Below are 18,863 nucleotides of genomic sequence, written 5' to 3'. Positions count from 1 at the left end.
CCAAACTGAAAGTGGTGGAGACAGGAAGATTGCAACAGCAGGCACCAAGGAATTCAAAATTAGTATAGGCTGCTGTATGAGAATGGTAGAGTGAGTGGGGCTTCATTTCAGTAAAGACCAAATAGAGCTCAGTGAGTTTCCACTTCACAGAATGAAGAACTACTGGCACTTCAGCATTATAGAATCAGCCTAAGGGAACAATAAGCAGACACTTGTTTATTTTGGCATGATGAAGAGTGATATATTGTTGTTATAAGATGTTCTGGCAATGAAAAGGCCAGAAGATCAGTAATGATGGGTGCTCTGGTAGATGATGATGATGATGATGATGATGATGATCAGCTGCCTCACTATGTGGTTATTCACAGGGGACCATACCAAAAAAGAAACCTCAAATTGGTTGATGGTTGTTTGGAGCAGAACACTAGTCTACTTGATTAACAGGAGGGGAATGGTGGTGCTGGATTCTTTCAGGTAACACCTTCCCAGGGAAGCTAAGGTTCTGATATCAAAAGACAACAGAGTGTTAGTAATAATAGGCTGTTTTCCTATGTTAAAAATATGGTTATTATTATTATTATTATTATTATTATTATTATTATTATTATTGTTATTCTGAGTGATTGTTATAATAAGATAGCATTTATGGCCAATATTCCTACAAAATATATTGTTCATGTGATTAAAGCTTAAAAATCATTAAGTATAAAGATTTGCTCACATGATAAAAAAGACTCCGTTACTGGCTGAAGCTCTGGTGATGTCACAGATTAGAGGCAAGACAATGCTATACATGTGTTATAGGAATGTTAACCAAAGTTAATAGATTCTTGCATACTTTTCTGCAAATAGTTTAGCTATTTAGTGATGGAAAATGCATTTACAATTTTTAAGTAACAATAGAAAGGAATTTTGTGAATGCTGGTAGTGGAAACCTTCCAAAAGTTGCTGCGTTTATGTTCCACCCATTTACAGCGGTGATATGTGCAAGGACGGACGTTCTTTTCCCTGCTTTCTGCAACATCATTTAACTCTAAAAACTAAGAACTGCAGAACTTTTGCAAATGGGTCCATATCTAGTATCTAGATTGTAGACTAGCTGTCATGAAATGACTCAAAGCACAGTAAAATTATCCTTAGCAAATATTGGTGCTGATTTCTGTATACAGCAAACTGTGGAGAAGTCCAGCTCTGTGGCGCAATGGATAGTGTATCTGACTATGCTTAAAGAGAAAACAGGTTCAAATACTGGAAGGCTCATAAATTTTTTAGAAGTGTTACGTGAAATATGAAAATACTGTTAGCAAGAATTCACTGCAGCCACTGTTTCGATGGTGGGATGTATTATATATAGCTACACATTAATCTTTGTCTCTGAGAAATGGACAACTGAGGATAAATGCATTTACTTTGCATGCAAACAATACACCTTTTTGGAAAGCATTGCTTGTAGTGAAGATATCAACACATGCCCACAGTACAACGATGTGAAGGACACTGAAGTTTTGTTTGGGGAGATACATAAAGCGTTCACAACATGCAGGTAACACAAATGTAAGGGCTGTGATGTTTGTGATGTAAACTAATGTTTGTGTTGGAAGCAGACTTACTTCATCTTTATTTAAGATCATGAAACTTCAAAAGTTTAAACAATAAGGACTCAAACTGGTCATACAAAGATAAAAAAACATTGTTTCTAATAAGGTAAAAAGTGTGTGGTAAAATCAACAGAAAAATATATTTTTGGACATGACGTGTGTGAACAGCAAATGAAAATGTAAACACATGCAAACAGCAAGGAAAACAAAATAAGTGTCTGATTGGTGTGGTGAAGTTTTGTAATAGTGGTTTGGTTTTGACAGAAAAGGACTGTTGAGTCGTTTTACAAATAAGTTAAAACATTCTTTTGGGTTGTATTTGAGTGAACGATTTATCACCTTATAAATTTTAATGGACTACCACTTTACCAACTGAGCTACCGAGTGATGTGCAAGATAGTGGGTATAATGACAGTTTTTATTAATAGTTTAATTTTGTTGAATGACTCTATCCTTCCATGTAATAGTGGAAAAACAGTTCTTGGAGGTAAATTGATGTTATCTTCAGAGTGCAAGAATTTTTGCATCAACGTGGTGGCATTTTCCTGGTACAGTGCAACCACATTGTACGCACCTTCTCATTCTTTGGCACATTTAAAAACAAATTTTCAGGAGTTTTTGTACCTTTATTTGTACAGAGTGGTACCACATACTATTTGTAAACTGTTTGCTGTAATGTAAATTCCAAAACAACACAAATAGCTTCATGACAGTAGGAGCAGCGAGTTAGCCAGTGACGTCATGTGCATCACATGACTTGAAAGGAGCATTTTAGTGGCGTTTCAAATCATTTGAATTTAATTTCCATTCCTTTAAAAGAGGGAAAAAGCATATTATGACCATAAAATTACATAATTAACCATTTAAGACAATTTCCAGAAAATGATCAAATACCCATTACTGGTGCAATGACCACACAACTTCAAGTAATGGATGTTGTTGTGAACAGGCCTTTCAAGGTTCATATGCAGCAGCCTGTCGTAAGAGGCAACTAAAAGGAGTTTCCACATTTTGGCCTTATGTGATGGTCCCCTGTAGGGTTTGACTTACATTCTTCAAAATTTTCCCGAAGAGCGAGCCAATTGGGAAAGGGCGCCTTACAATGTGCATCGTGTCCATCGTGCATTGAGATCTTTAGCCCACTTTCTTGTCGTCGCATTGCAGTTGTGCCCATTCTCCATCTCTTGGGCGAGGACACCTTCCTGAGTGCATTTTCCACCATGCACTATGCAGTGTCGATTTCTGCATCGACAATGACCATGGACTTCTTTGCACCTGATATCCAGTACGGTAGCCAGTCCGTTGTGGTGGGGCTGCCATGTACCCTGTTGGTTGTAGCCCTCTGACCACTCTGCTGATGCCTGCGCAGTTAACTCCCCACGTTTACCAAGGGGTGGATGCCCATCCCCCTGGAGCATTGGAACTCCCGGCAATGGCCATCCTGCCAGGTGGCCTTTGCTGCAGCTGGGTGGCGTCCATGGGAGGGCCCATATTTGGAGTGTGTGGCATCAGGGTGGAAGACATGCGAGGTGTACATTTCATCCGGCGTGTCCACTGGGGCCCGAAGAATAATCAGGTTGCCACCGGTGCCTTCATCTTGGCCTTTGAGGGTGATTCATTGCTCGAGGTCAAGGTGATGGTCTACTGGTGCGATGTAAAGCCCTATATCCCTCCCCCAGTGCAGTGCTTTAAGTGCTGGAAGTTCGGCTGTATGTCTTCCTGCTGAACTTCCAGTGTCACATGCTGAGATTGTGGATGTCCATCACATCCCAATACCCCATGTGCCCTGCCTCCCATCTGTGTCAACTGCGGAGAGCACCATTTGCCTTGCTCGCCTGACTGCAGGATTCTCCAGAAAGAAAGGAAAATCATGGAGTACAAGACCCTGGACAGACTGACCTACACTGAGGCTAAGAGAAAATCTGAACGCCTGCATCCAATGCGTATGACATTGTCTTATGCCTAGCAGCAGCTTCGGGCCCTCCCTTTCACATTCTGTGTATGCAGAAGACTTCTGCATTTCGTACTGCTACTCCAGTACTGTTGTTGCTGAGCGGCACCTCCAGGGAGCCAGCCACAAGGCACAGTCACGGGCTCTAGCCCATGGCTTCCAGTCTTCAGCTGCAAAGTCATGTTTCATGTACTTCTGTCGGCATTGCACCATTCATCCGGAACTCGCACTTTACCTTAATGACGATCCACTCACTGTAATCGAGACATATCAATTCCTAGGACTGGTGTTTGATGCTTGATTGACTTGGCTCCCTCATCTTAGTCAGCTTAAGCAGAAGTGCTGGCAGTACCTCAATGCCCTCCATTGCCTGAGCAACACCAATTGGGGTGCAGATTGCTCTACACTGCTGCAGGTCTACAGGGCCCTTGTCCAACCCCGAATTGACTATGGGAGTGTGGTTTATGGTTCAGCAGCACCTTCAGCATTGCATTTACTCGACCCTGTGCACCACTGTGGGGTTCGATTAGTGACAGGAGCTTTTAGGACGGAGTCCGGTGACCAGCGTACTGGTGGAGGCTGGTGTCCCTCCACTGCAGATCAGACATGCGCAACTGCTCGCCAGTAACGCAGCACTCAGTCATATTTCCCATGAGCATTCAAATTACCGTCTCCTTTTCCCACCCGCGGCAGTCCATCTCCCGCATTGGCGGCCCAGATCGGGGCTAACGATTGCGGTTCGCATGCAATCCCTTCTCTCCGAACTGGTGTCCTTCCCTTTACCAACTCTACTTGTGGTCCATTCACATATGCCTCCATGATGTACGCATAGGCCACAGCTTCGTCTGGACCTTTCGCATGGCCCTAAGGACTCCATTAACCCCGCCGCTCTCTGCTGTCACTTCCTCTCGATTCTTGACATGTTCCGGGGCTCTGAAGTGGTTTACACTGATGGTTCAATGGCTGATGGTCACGTGGGCTTCACATATGTTCATGGAGGACATATTGAGCAGCACTCCTTGCCAGTTGGCTGCAGTGTTTTCACTGCAGAACTGGTGGCCGTATCTCGTGCTCTTGAGTACACCCGCTCATGCCCTGGCGAGTCATTTCTCCTTTGTACTGACTCATTGAGCAGCCTACAAGCTATCGATCAGTGCTACCCTCGCCACCCTCTGGTAGCATCCATTTAGGAGTTCATCTATGCCCTGGAACAGTCCCGCTGTTCCGTGGTGTTTGTGTGGACCCCAGGACACATCGGAATCCCCGGCAATGAACTTGCTGACAGGCTGGCCAAACAGGAGACGCAGAAACCGCTTCTGGAGATAGAGATCTCTGAAGTTGACCTGCGTTCTGTCTTACACTACAGGTTTTTCCGGTTTTGGGAGACAGAATGGCATAACAGCACGCACAACAAACTGCGTGTCATTAAGGAGACTATGAATGTGTGGAAGTCTTCCATGCAGGCCTCTCGCAGGGAATCAGTTGTCCTCTGCCGGCTCTGCATTGGCCATATGTGGCTAATGTATGGTTACATACTCCATCGCGAGGCGCCACCACCTCAGTGTCGCTGTGGCTCCCAAATGACAGTCATCCACCTCTTGATAGACTGCCCACTTTTAGCTGCTCTGCAGCAGACTTTTAACTTTCCCAGCACCCTGCCTTCGGTGTTGGTTGAAAATGCCTCCACAGCAGCTTTAGTTTTACATTTTATCCGTGAGAGTGGGTTTTATACTTCTATGTAAGTTTTAGCGCATGTCCTTTGTCCCTCTGTGCCCTCCACCGTAGTGCTTTTAGGGTGGAGGTTTTAATGTATTGCAGAGTGGCTGGCTTTCCCTTTTTATTCTCGTGGTTGACCAGCCACTGTAATCTGCTTTCATGTTTTATTCTCTTCTGTTTCTAGCGTCTCTCTGTTGTTTTCTTGTCCTCTTTTGTTCCTTTGAGTGTTCGTTGCCTTCCCTTCGTTCTTGTGGCTTTTCCTTTCTTTCCATTTTGTTTTATATGTTTCGTCTGTTTTAGTCTCACACTTATTGCATTGTTTTATTAGGAACAAGGGGCCGATGACCTCATAGTTTGGTCCCTTCTTCCGCCTCTAGACCAACCATCCAACCAACCAATCTGTACATACTTAAAATCATTAGAAACTCTACTAACACTTGCTGCAGCTGTTTTTGCTATATGTTCAACTGTAATATTTTGGTCTTCATGAATACTGTTGTCAATGCAGATGTCAAGCAAAGGAGCTGACACATCAATTGGCCAGCCAGGATATTGCTCTTCAGTCACTGGTGTTTGACCATCTTTAAACTGTAATATCCACTTATGAAAAGGTTTGCAGTTCATACTACTTTTAGCATACTGTAAAATTATTCTAGAAAAGATTTTAGGTGGCTTTTCATCTTCAGAAAGCAAAAAACAGATCACTAAACATTGTTCAACAAATGTGGAAACTTCAAGTGAACATGGCATTATTACATGCAATATTGAGGTTAGAAACAAAACCATTTTTATCTGTCAGCGTGTCTCTTCTCGTCTCATTGTTGCCAATCTAATGTCTTGAAAGTACGAAACTACTCCCAAATGTTTCATTGATACATCAGTTTGTCTCTCTCATTCTTGAATGTCCCTTGTATAATAACACTAGTTACTGCCTTAGAAAGTAAGCAAAACAGAGGTTGTGGAGGTAAAATACAAGTAAACTATTTCTTTTTGTTTATTTCTTCTTGTAGTAAAAAAATGTGGACAATCAATAAATGATGTAAGTTTACAGAAAGTAATGTTAGTTTTTTGGAAGATCTTTATATCAGTAAAACAGTTTGTAATCTTCATTAGCTAATATTTGTCCAAATAAGAAAATTCACAAGAACCATTTTCAAAATAGTGGATCATCAAGGTTGTCTTATAGTGAGGTAATTAAGATAAATCGCTTGGCTGAAGGTTAAACTAGAAATTTTGCAATTCTCAAGGTGAAGTCTGTAGTTCGTAAGCTGAGATAAATTGACTTGCAACTGTAATTGTTCTGATTCCAGTTACATACTCAGTTGTAGATTTATGAGTAGAATAGTATCTGTATAAATCTGTTGGCCAGTCATTGCATTTGAAAAGAGGAAATAAGAATGTATACTTTATCCAAACTGTTTTCAAAATTAGGACTGAACAGATGTTTTCCATATTTTGCAGATAAAACTGTATTATTAAACATAGTTGTTTCCACAGTATAAATTACTGGGGGATGGTAACTTAGACAGGACTAAATAAACTTTCAGTATAAAGTATTAGAGATTTAATGTTAAAGATTCATTAAGCTTCCTAGACACATCACATTTTTTTTTGTGTTCTTTCTTTTGTGCTTCCCCCACATGCTTGTCGTCATGCTATAGTGAGTTTCTTTATCAGTTACATAACACATTCTGTTACTGTGAATATGTATACATATATAGCCACTTAATGATACATATAGGTTGGTGCACTCCTTGGTTTGTCTGACTTCAATGCAGATTCGTTTTCTGGGAAACTGGAGGAAATGCTGGCAATCATCCGTCAAGTGAATGAGCAGTTCAGAGATCCTGTAAGTACCTCTCACATTTTAGCTTGTATCATTAACCATAATTTACATTAATGGAATTAGAAAACTTTGATAATTTATAATAAAGTTGCGAAATAGTGAATAGTCTTTCTTCATAGTCGAATAAAGTAACTTACATTATTTTTGAGTACAAGCGCTAAAGGAAGTCCTTCCCGTGTGGTAAGATTATCTTACACGTTACTGTGTTGTGTTGTGTGTATGCCAGTATCAGTCTGTTTGTTATTGTACTTGTCAGTATAGCTGACACTGGCTGCACACGTGCATATCACATCCAGGCACACAAACCTCTTTACATTTCGTAGCCTGTTGAAAAGTAGCAAATCTAGTATTTAATGTGTATGAAGAAGTGCTGTTCACAAAGTTATATTGTTTTGATGTTGTTAAATAATTATTGTTGACTTCTGTCCATTGTCATTCTCCTCACTGTTGTTGTTGTTGTTGTTGTTCAGATATTTGTTTTGTATTTAGTATTAATAAGTAACTTTCAGTTCAGTTTTTTGTCCCTGTGTGTTTACTTACGCCTGGATCAAAATGCCGAAATCGTCAGTCTGCTGGAGAATGCAAAAAAGTCACATATCTGATGTGGCAACCTGAAAAACAGTTGTCTGGCTAATCAGTTGTTAAAACCAGTCGGTTGTCCCATCAGTAGAGAACATCGATTCTGCATAGGGATAACGTCAGGATTTCATGACTTTAGGCTCTTTTTTTTTTGGTGATGTTTAAAAATCTACTTATGTGCTTTGTGTTTTTCAATAACTATGTTGAAAAGTAGCATAGGAATGCAGTTGGACATATACAATGAAAGTTATTTACCAGCTTCTGTGTATCTAGAATGTCTGGGTAGAGGCTTCATTCAAAAGAATCACCATATATATGATGCCATTCACACTTATCACAATCCCATACTTTTGTAAACATATAGTACTTATGCTTCAGACATACATAAGAACATGAGTATACAAATAGCATAAAACAGTTGTCTGAAGATATTTTTATATTGTTTTAACTGTTAAAATTGGCTGGTGGTGTTTCAGTTCTCAAAATGTGAAACAGAGAGAGACAAGTGAGATGTAAGATGGGAATGACAGTGAAAGCTGCAGAAAATTTATAAATGAGTGGATGAGATGCTATTTAGTTTCTTGTTTATCAACAATTTTTAATTTTCTTGTCACCTTCTTAACAAGGCCATCCAACTATATTTCAAAATGTTACAATTAGTAGCTGAAATGTTCTTTCTTGCCATGTTTCATCTGTGTTAGTATGGCATGCTTGCAGTAACCACATGTGTGCCCGCACATGTTGGCTTATGTGAAATGATTTAAAATGTTTTTTCCTTATTTTAATTTTTTCTTCCAGGAACAGACAACATTTGTTTGTGTGTGCATAGCAGAATTCCTGTCACTATATGAAACAGAGCGACTTGTACAGGAACTCACAAAGTGTGGAATTGACACACACAATATTATTGTGAACCAGCTGCTGTTTCCCTCTGCAGGAGAAGTACCATGTCGCATGTGTGCAGCAAGACACAAAGTCCAGGAGAAATATTTGGATCAGGTGAGCGTGTATTCTTCGCTATTCTGATATAGTAAAACCTGTTTTCAATTAACATCAGAGAACCCATAACTTTTCCCTTAAACTGCAAATTTCCGCAAAGTGGGCTTTAGCCCAAGAACACTGAAGTGGTGACCCACAACCTGAATTGTAACATTAAGCAAGATAAGAAATTTTTAATAATAAAACTCAGGTACTATAGACGAAACTCTATCTTAACATTAATATAACTTGTCCTTCACAAAACTGAACATATGCAAAAGCATTATCTTTCAACGAATACATTATTTTTTTTTTTATCTAGAAGAGTTGTTTGTTTCTTTCTTCCAACATAGTGCAGTGACAGATATCACTTCAACAGGTTGATGCTGGTAAGGACTGAATCACTGCACAGAAAGAGGAAAATAGTTCCTAACAGTATCAAGTCCTTCCACAGCTGCATCGAAACTTAGTGCAAGTGGCTCCTCGCCCTCTTCCTCATCATTGTTATTATTGTCGCTATCATCTAGTGCAGAGTGCTCGTTCAACATAGCTTACTCACATACAACTCGGATGTGGAAGTGAGGGGGTCATCATTGAAAGAAGTGGAAGTTCTGAAGTGGCACACTTGCTGCTCCTACTTCAGGGACATACGTGGCTTCTTTAACAACAATAAGTGATACAGGATAACAGCAAGTCTTCACAAAACAGTTCAGAGCAGTCAGTTGTATCATGGCGTTCCAGTGAGCAACATATTAGGGTCATTATTTAATTTCTCTTCAGAAATGAAATTGACCTGTGTAAAAGCAGCTACTCCATATTTAGCTCAAAAGGACCTTTCTTGAAGATGTCAGTAAATTAAATGTCAGTTATCTTAGATGTCGTAAATAATATTCAGCTCCTGCCGAACTGGAAGTTCCCTCCTTTTTCAGGACATAATTTTCTTTAGGTGTAACTGGCAGTACTCAATTCAACACTTGACTGACTAACACAATGTTAGTTATCATATTGATGTTGTCGTAGGGCAGCTAATCATATTTGGAAATCATCAGCCACAATTTCTGCTTTCTGATTAGTTCAAGCTTTTGCTCAACATGTTATCAAAGTCCTGGTAAGAAAGGTATGTATTGTAACCCCAAGTGCGAATGGATCTAGCGTAAGGACCTCACCCTGATGACAAAGTTGATTTGTTTGATGATATGACTTGGACCACAGTAATATTGATTTTCAACAAACACTATCTACCTTTTTTTGGGTAGACTATTGACCAAAATAACCTGCTGTATTTATCATTTGCAGACCTGTTTTTATTAGCACAATGTGTTCAAAAACATTAGCAAAAGCCACAAACTCTGTCTTAGGACTTTCACAAAAGCTGAGTGTTGATAGACTCTTTCATATTTATTTCTTAAAAGGAGCTGCCTTAATGCAGAATTAGTTAAAAACAAATTTAATTAATATCATCCTTGTGGGAGTTACATTGGGACCTTAATTATTATAAAGTTTTTATTGAAACAGCAAGAAATGCAGGTGGAGTTTTCAGAGGTAAAAATGATAATCTTGATTTAACAAAACAGTGTAAGTTGTATTGTTTATGGAGGTGTGTGTGTGTGTGTGTGTGTCAAATTAATTACCAGAAAACTTAATATGACCAATGAATTGAACACACAACTTTCCAGTCTGCCAATGTGCTGCCAAACTGCACCATACCAATAATGTGGCTACGCTGTCTTTCTTCTTCCTGTATTAATCCTTCCATCCCAACCTAATTTTTCTTTTTACATGTCCATCCTCCATTTGTGCAGAATGATAAATACATTACTAATAGATGACATATAGGTAGTTTCAAAATAAGGCCATATCTCTACATAAACTGATGATAGCACAGCAGACTTTTCTTTACAAAGGAAGATAGAGAATTACTGCCACACTTAATTCTAACTACCTTTCTTGACATTGATCTCCATCTCACTGAAGCCCATATCTAAACGTCAGTCCACACACAACCAAGCAACAGCACCTACACTCTGACAGTTGCCACCCCTTCCACATCAAACTGTCACTTCCCTACACCCTAAACAACTGCAGCAAACCACCTATACTGATGCCAACAGCCTGTCCTTGACTTTCCTCCCCTTCAATTACCCCACAAATTTTATTCACAAACAACTACAAGTTACAAAAACCTCAGGAGCCTCCTCTTTGTCACTCAGTACTGGCTTTGAATGCTACAAAGTTAATCCGTCAAGGCTGTCATCTTCTCAGATCTGGCCCTCCTCCCTGATACCCTCCCCACACCATACATTGTCACCTTCTTCACCCTCCTAATCTCCGTAGTATCCTAGTTAAACAGTATTACTTTCCCCGTACCATTGCCCCGTTGCAAGGTTCCTATCTCTGCAATGGTCCCCAATATAAAACCTGCACAGTGCGTCCACTCATAACAATGTGCTCCGTCCTTGCCATTAAGTTGTACATCATATTTGAAGGCAGACCAACTTGCGAAACCATGTATATTTATCAATTAACTTGTGTCCACTGCATAGCATTTTATATGGGAATGACCACTGCAAAACTGGGTAACTTTGGAAACCTTCAGCACCCAGTTACTACACATGCTGTGAGGGACCTGAGTGCCTGCTACACCAAATGGGCTCTTTGGATCCTTTGATCCCATATTAATTTTTCTGAACTCTGCAGATGGAAACATGCCTTCCAACACCCCCTCTACTTTTTCTTTATGATGGCCATTTTTAATCATATGTTAATACATGTATCTCATCTAACCCTCTAATTGCAGGTGATTTTCCCATTTTTCCCGAAAGAATTGCAAGGCATTTTTATTCAATAATTAGAATAGTTGTAAGAATAAAATTAAAGGAAAGTAACTAGGAAACAAGAAACTTAATTTAGAGTTGCAAAATAAACTTAATGATACTTTTTGTGAGTGTCGTATATTTTGAATTAAGGATCCCTACACGAGCTTGGGAACTTGGTTACAAACTTGCTGGCACAAAAAGGTCTATGCAAGTGAAACTGGAGATCATGTAAAATGTGACTCCTGATGTTTCAGACCAAAAGATACAATATTCAGCAGGAGAATAGTGGCCTCTGATGTTCCAGAGCTGCAGAAAGAGACATAGGAAATGGCAACCTATGATGTTCCAGGGCAACAGAAAAGTGTTTGATAGAAAATTTCAACTTCGGAGATGCAAACAATGCTAAAATTATGTCCAGTGTGATAAGTGGGGCCTGCAAAATTGTCTGGAAAGACTAGAGCTGAACGCATACTTCTGCACTTCCCATGGCTGGAGGGTTAATTTTCCTCTTTTTACTGTTACATTTTCATCTTTGTTGTCCTCCCTGCCACTTTCTCATATTTTTATTTTCACCCTTTGGTTCTTGATATTACTGTTTCTCTTCCTCAAAATTCATCTTTCTCTCTCTCTCTGGATTGAAGCTGGCACAATGCTTACCATATCTGACCATTACTCTCTCTCTCTAACACCTCCCCCTTCATCTTTGTAAACTCTTCTCCTCACAAGAGGTGGGTCTATATCATCCATGGGTAAGATAGCCTTCCTTTTTAATTTTTCTCAAGGTATCCCGTGCCGTTTTCCCAAGGAATGTGATGGGTAAAACCTTAACATGTTATACAATGCTAAGTACTATTTGCTACGCACTTTGCAGTGGTTTGCCAAGTAAGTATTTAGATGGAGGTATATTGGACCCTTATGACAATCTGACATAAAAATAGAAAAAAACAGAAAATAAAACAAATATGAAGAAATGACACAGAATTCAGCCATTGGAAACAACTCTTTGTCTAAAACTTACACAGGAAAGAAAAATAACCTTGGGTTTTACGAGAAACACACATTAACTGCTAACAGATTAAAACTATGTGCTGGACTGTGACCCAAACTTGGGAATCATGGCGTTTCACAGACAAGTGCTCGACGAACTATTGTATGCAACCTACACTCACTTCTTTACTTCTGTCAGTACCGCGTCCTCTACCTTCCAAACTTCACAGAAGTGCAAAATGAGAAGTCATTCTGGAACCAATCTGCAGTAGCCACCAGAAAGATCGCGGGAGGCGCACATTGGCACGGGGCGTCACGGACGGTAGTTGCCGCAAGTAGAGTCCCGTCCACCAGAGGGCACGCGAGAATCCGGACACGACCTCTGCCGGCATAACAACAACAACAACTCCGGCAGCACGGGCCGTGCCCAGTCAGTTAACATCGGGCATGCCTAGGACACAGTCCCGGTCTACGCTAAGTGAAGTGCGACGTAAACGTGAACACTGTTACTACATAATTGATCCCATCCTCGTCGCCAACTGTGTAGTAACACTGTTCACGTTTACGTCGCACTTCACTTAGCGTAGACTAGGACTGTGTCCTAGGCATGCCCGATGTTAACTGACTGGGCACGGCCCGTGCTGCCGGAGTTGTTGTTGTTGTTGTTGTTATGCCGACAGAGGTCGCGTCCGAATTCTCGCGTGCCCTCTGGTGGACGGGACTCTACTTGCGGCAACTACCGTCCGTGACGTGACGTGCCAATGTGCGCCTCCCGCGATCTTTCTGGTGGCTACTGCACAATCCAGCAGGCTGTGACTAAGCCATGCCTCTGCATTAGCATTTCCTCCAGTCTAGTCCTGCAAGGTATGTAGGAGAACTTTTGTAATGTTTGGAAGATAATAGATGCAATACTGGCAGACATCCAGCTGTGAGGGCAGGTCATAAGACATGCTTGGACAGCTCAGTCGGTATAGCACTTGCTCATGAAAGGTTATGGTCTCAGATTTCAAGTCTTCTGTCTAGCACACAGTTTTAATCTGTTCAGGTGTTTCAAATTGGTGCACACTCTGATGTAAAGTGAAAATTCATTCTGGAAACTCTACATGTGGTTTTACAGTTCCAGAGGTAGAGAAAGCCATGCACTATAAGGTACAAACAGCGTGGTCATCAGCGCCCAACCTGACTTGAAAAGGGACACACACACACACACACACACACACACACAAAACCCCTGTACAACTACATTGTGCCAGCTGAGCACACTGTCCTGGGACAGCTGTTTTGTAGCTTGACTAAGATTTAGGGTTCTGTCAGGTGGACTGGTAGAGGGGAGGAAGGAGACAAGAAATGGGACATGAGTTGGGGTAGTGTGGCTGAGGGCTGACTACCTGGATCCCTACTTGTCACTGTTGATGCCAACAACCACCCTCGTATCCATAGCATTGCCACTGCCAAACACTACCTCACCCAACATCTTTTCTGACTACAGCCGCCGGCCGGAGTGGCCAAGCGGTTCTGGGCGCTACAGTCTGGAACCGCGCGACCGCTACGGTTGCAAGTTCGAATCCTGCCTCGGGCATGGATGTGAGTGTTGTCCTTAGGTTAGTTAGGTTTAAGTAGTTCTAAGTTCTAGGGGACTGATGACCACAGCCGTTAAGTCCCATAGTGTTCAGAGCCATTTGAACCGTTTAACTACAGCCACACCATTTTATTCCTTATACATCTGACAGAGTACATCTTCACACACAACAACTAATCCTGGAGGCAAGTATACAAATAAACCCACAACACGACCACGGTCATCCATGTGGCTCCCTCATATGCCAACCTGTCAGTGGGTTACTTTTTTTCCTGAAATGTTTACATATCTTGCAGCAATCTTAGGTGCAGAGAAGAATATCCTAACTCACTTTATTCATTGTCAAAGAGTGAAATAAAAATGCCACTTTTACACACCATCCACATTCACCACTACAGAGAATTGATGAATAAAAATAATGTGCATTCCTTGAAAAGCCTGGGTGCACAAGTGTAGTGATCTACACTTACTCTGTTACTGTAAATTAAAGACAACTCCAGTAAATCAAAACACAAAATGCAAGCAGAAATGAGACACATCAGTAACTTTTTACATATAATTATGCCTTTATATATAGACATAAAAATTCTCCAAAAAATTGTTTCACAAGTAAATTCAAATATAAAGAAGGAAATTGTGTTTTTAAAACTCTTCCACCTTTTGTACAACTTCGTTTTTCTTGACATCTCGATCCAAAAATGAAATGAGTTCACTTGAAGGTGAGGGATACAATTTTTTCATAATACTGATTGTCAAGTTTATACAATTGTTCGCTGTGACTTTGTAATGATGGGACACCCACCTAAGGGAATCCAAACATAATCTTTCTCTATTGTGCCATGAAAATAATTGTGATTCAGCAGGAGACATGCAGTTAATCTGAACACCTTTGAATTTGTATGATACATGGGAAATGTGTGCTTTGTACCAGTTTTTATTGTATTTGAAAGCCAAATACTGCCTGAATTGCAGGTGTTCCCACAAAGCATTTTCATGTACTTCCATAGCAACAGTGCTCCCATCATGGTCTAACCTATGTTTTAAGCATTATATCAACTGAGTAGCTTACGTACTAGATCCATAAAAAAATGAGGTCTGTAGGACAACTCATTACCAAGTAGTACGTCTCAGAAAATAGGGAAATTGGTGCCTTAATAATGAAAGAATCCACATCCTTGAGCTTTCAAACCTGAATTTATCGTCAATGGTTAGAGTTAGGACAGTGCTATTTGGCCGTTTTCTATTAAAACGTGTATGTACCCATGTACCAAATACACTGAACTGCCAAAGAAACTGGTATGCATATTCAAATACAGAAATATGTAAACAGGCAGAATACGGCGCTGCGGTCGGAATCGCCTGTATGAAACAACTACTGCCAGGTGCAGTTGTTACATTGGTCACTGCTTCTACAGTGGCAGGTTATCAAGATTCAAGCGAGTTTGAACATGCTGTCATAATTGTTGGTGCAAGAGCGATGGGACACAGCATCTCTGAGGTAGTGATGATGTGGTGATTTTCCCATACGAACATTTCACGAGTGTACCATGAATATCAGTAATACGGTAAAACATCAAATCTCCGACATTGCTGTGGCCAGAAGAAGATCCTGCTAGAATGGGACCGATGATGACTGGAGAGAATCGTTCAACATGGCAGAAGTGCAACCCTTCCACAAATTGCTGCAGATTTCGATGCTGGCCCATCAACAAGTGTCAGTGTGCGAACCATTCAACAAAACATTATCAGTATGGGCTTTTGGAGCCGAAGGCCCACTCGTGTACCCTTGATGACTGCACAACACAAAGCTTTACAACTCTCTTGGGCCTTGAACCTTGACATTGGACTGTTGATCATGGAAACAGGTTGCCTGGTTGGACGAGTCTCATTTCAAATTGTATCAAGTGGATGGACATGTAGAAGTATGGAGACAACCTCATGAATCCATGGACCCTGCATGTCAGCAAGGGGCTGTTCAAGTTGGTGGAGGCTCTGTAATGGTGTGGGGCGTGTGCAGTTAGTGATATAGGACACCTGATAAATCTAGATGCAACTCTGAGAGGTGACATGTACATAAGCCTCGTGTTTGATAATCTGCATCCATTCATGTCAGTTGTGCATTCTGACAGACTAGGGCAAGTCCAGCAGTACAATGTGACACCCTACACATCCAGAATTGCTACAGAGTGGCTCCAGGAACACTCTTTTGAGTTTAAGCAATTCCGCTGGCCACCAAACTCACCAGACATGAACATTATTAAGCACATCTGGGATGCTTTGCAACGTGCTGTTCAAAAGAGCTTTACTCTTATGGATTTATGTACAGCCCTGCAGGATTCATGGTGTCAATTCCCTCCGGCACTACTTCAGATATTAGTTGAGTCATGCCATGTTTGTTGCAGCACTTCTGCGTGCTCCAGAGGACCCTACACAATATTAAGCAGGTGTACCAGTTTATTTGGGTCTTCAATGTATGAGTAAATTCTGAAATGGTCACCTTAGGATCTACCAAAATATATGAGATTTTACATGGAATGACTGTAAAAGCTTTGTCACAGGGGCTGTGGAATTTGAAATGCGATGACCTCCATTGTGCCGCTAAATATTCAGAAGAAACCCGGATTGGGCATATGGCACATGTGCCTCAACATTGTATATGTGTCCGCAGTGCACTCAAGTGGCAATTCACGGCTGCAGGTGATGCTCTGAAAACAAGACTAGTGCCCACAAGTTCTTGAAACTAGCTGTGATAGCTTTGACATCCTCACACAGAACAAGGCAGCTGACATCCACATAGATGCAGATGCTAAAACCAACTGCACAGGAACATCAACAAGATAAAAAGTATTTTGTCATTCTCACTTTTTAGTAAAACTTCAAGGTCATTCTTAGTTGATAACTTTTATACAGTAGCAGACTCTATAGAACGAGTGAATTATAAGACTTAAAACAGTAAAGACTAAAAAATATATATCTGCTAGTAGTGCAAGCTCTCTTGTAGATAGCCAATTGAAGAAACTCACTCCTGAGCGAGGTGGAACCAGCGACACACCACTTCGTAACTCCGCATCTCTGTTCATTACACTACACTGCACTTCTGTAACATACAACCATGTCTTGAATGTTACCATCTCCTGAAGGCTTTAATTTCTGATATTGTATTAACTGAATTATTTTATTAATTGAATTACAACAAATCGCACCAATACAACATGATTTTTATGGGTCTTCAATGTGATTCCATATTATGGTCACCATGGGCTACACAAACATACCACTACTGGTGCCATGTTGCTTTCCTCTCCCATGCAACTCTGCTTTTCCTTGTAGCATTCCTATCCCATGCACCTGTTATCTCTCCCTGCCACCACAGCTGTCAACTACCCTTACTTAACTGTCCCTCCGCAGTGGTTAGACACTGGACTCACATTTGGGAGGATGACAGTTCAATCCCGCGTCCAGCCCTCCTGATTTAGGTTTTCCGTCATTTCCCTAAATCACTCCAGGCAAATGCCGGGATGGTTCCTCTGAAAGGGCATGGCCGACTTCCTTCCGTAAACCGATGAGACCGATGACCACGCTGTCTGGTCTCCTTGCTCAAAAAACAACAACAACAACTGTCCCTCCTGCTCACAAGTTATAATGTGAAAAAAGGACTTCAGAAAATTTGTGAAGATTCTCCTGAGGTATAAGATAATTACAAGCAGTTTAGTTTGTTGTAAGAAGCTTGAGAGTTCAGCAGAATGAGGAAACCAGTATAAAACACATCCCCACCAAAGGATTTGTGAGAATCATTGATCATTCAGAAAAATCCAATACACATAATAAAATTTTTGTTCAGAACACTAGAACACAGTATATGTAACAGACTTGATGAATGCAGCACTGCAGATTTTACAAAACTGCGAAGCCCCAGAATTTGGTTGTGCAAATGTAGAACTTTGTACAGATGACTCAGAATTTTGTAAGAAAAAGTATTTATGAATTCCATCTATAAAGTTTTACAATAATAATAATAATAATAATATAAATTACCCATACAATCAGGAATCATGTTTTGAGAGTACTGTAATTCCGTGCCCTTTCTTTAGTTTAGTCAAAACCCACATGCATATGTAGTTATGTATGTCATTTAATGGTATCACTACAGTGGATACCCGATTTCATAGAATATTTAAAATCATCTTGAGTGTCGAAGGTGGCCCTTGAAGCCCCAACCCCTATAAGGCAGTGATGTTACCCTAAGACTATAGTGTGTGTCCAGCCCATAGTTACAGTGTACACAAGATACAGAGCATCTTCATGAGTGTACTATAATGTGTGCAAAAGCACATCTTCCTATAAATTATCTATTACAATATTGCAGCCATCATTGATACAGTGATTATTTTCTGTTCCAGATAGCTGATCTTTATGAAGACTTCCATGTAACAAAGCTTCCACTTCTTGACCATGAAGTGCGTGGGGTGCAGCAAGTAAAGGAATTTTCTGAGAACCTTGTACAACCTTATCGTCCAAAATAATTTTGATATAGTTATAAAGAATTATTAAGTTTGTATTGTGATGAAACTTATTTTTAACCAAAATAAATTTGACAGTGTCTGTTTAAACTGGTGAACATTTTATTACAATTTGCTATTTTGGCCTTGTCTCATGATGTAACAAAGTCTTAGTAGACCTCTACAAAAAATATTGCTTTATTTCTGTTTGTCTTTCTTTTTGGTGAAGAAATGTGTTCAGTGTAAACCCTCTGGTCCCTACTCCCTTACCTCTGTCAAGGTCTGACATTCTTTTTTGAGGTAAATAAGCACTA

At 40.5% G+C, this 18,863-nt stretch overlaps 1 protein-coding gene across 1 annotated transcript in view; it reads left to right on the top strand.

Annotated features, from left to right (window-relative positions):
- The window catches only part of LOC126191146 (ATPase ASNA1 homolog), a 65,948-nt gene extending 47,288 nt beyond the window's left edge, over positions 1–18,660 (top strand). Inside the window, exons 5-7 of the mRNA XM_049931900.1 lie at positions 7,007–7,114; positions 8,489–8,689; positions 18,451–18,660. Of these exons, the coding sequence (XP_049787857.1) occupies positions 7,007–7,114; positions 8,489–8,689; positions 18,451–18,573 (432 nt within the window). The 3' untranslated portion in view covers positions 18,574–18,660. The remainder of the gene's footprint in view (positions 1–7,006; positions 7,115–8,488; positions 8,690–18,450) is intronic.
- The last annotated feature ends 203 nt before the right edge of the window (positions 18,661–18,863 follow it).

This window comes from Schistocerca cancellata, chromosome 6, assembly GCF_023864275.1.
Source record: "Schistocerca cancellata isolate TAMUIC-IGC-003103 chromosome 6, iqSchCanc2.1, whole genome shotgun sequence".
NCBI lineage: Eukaryota > Metazoa > Arthropoda > Insecta > Orthoptera > Acrididae > Schistocerca > Schistocerca cancellata.
The sequence above is the reverse complement of the archived record's forward strand: the minus strand, read 5'-3'. Positions and strand labels throughout refer to the sequence as shown.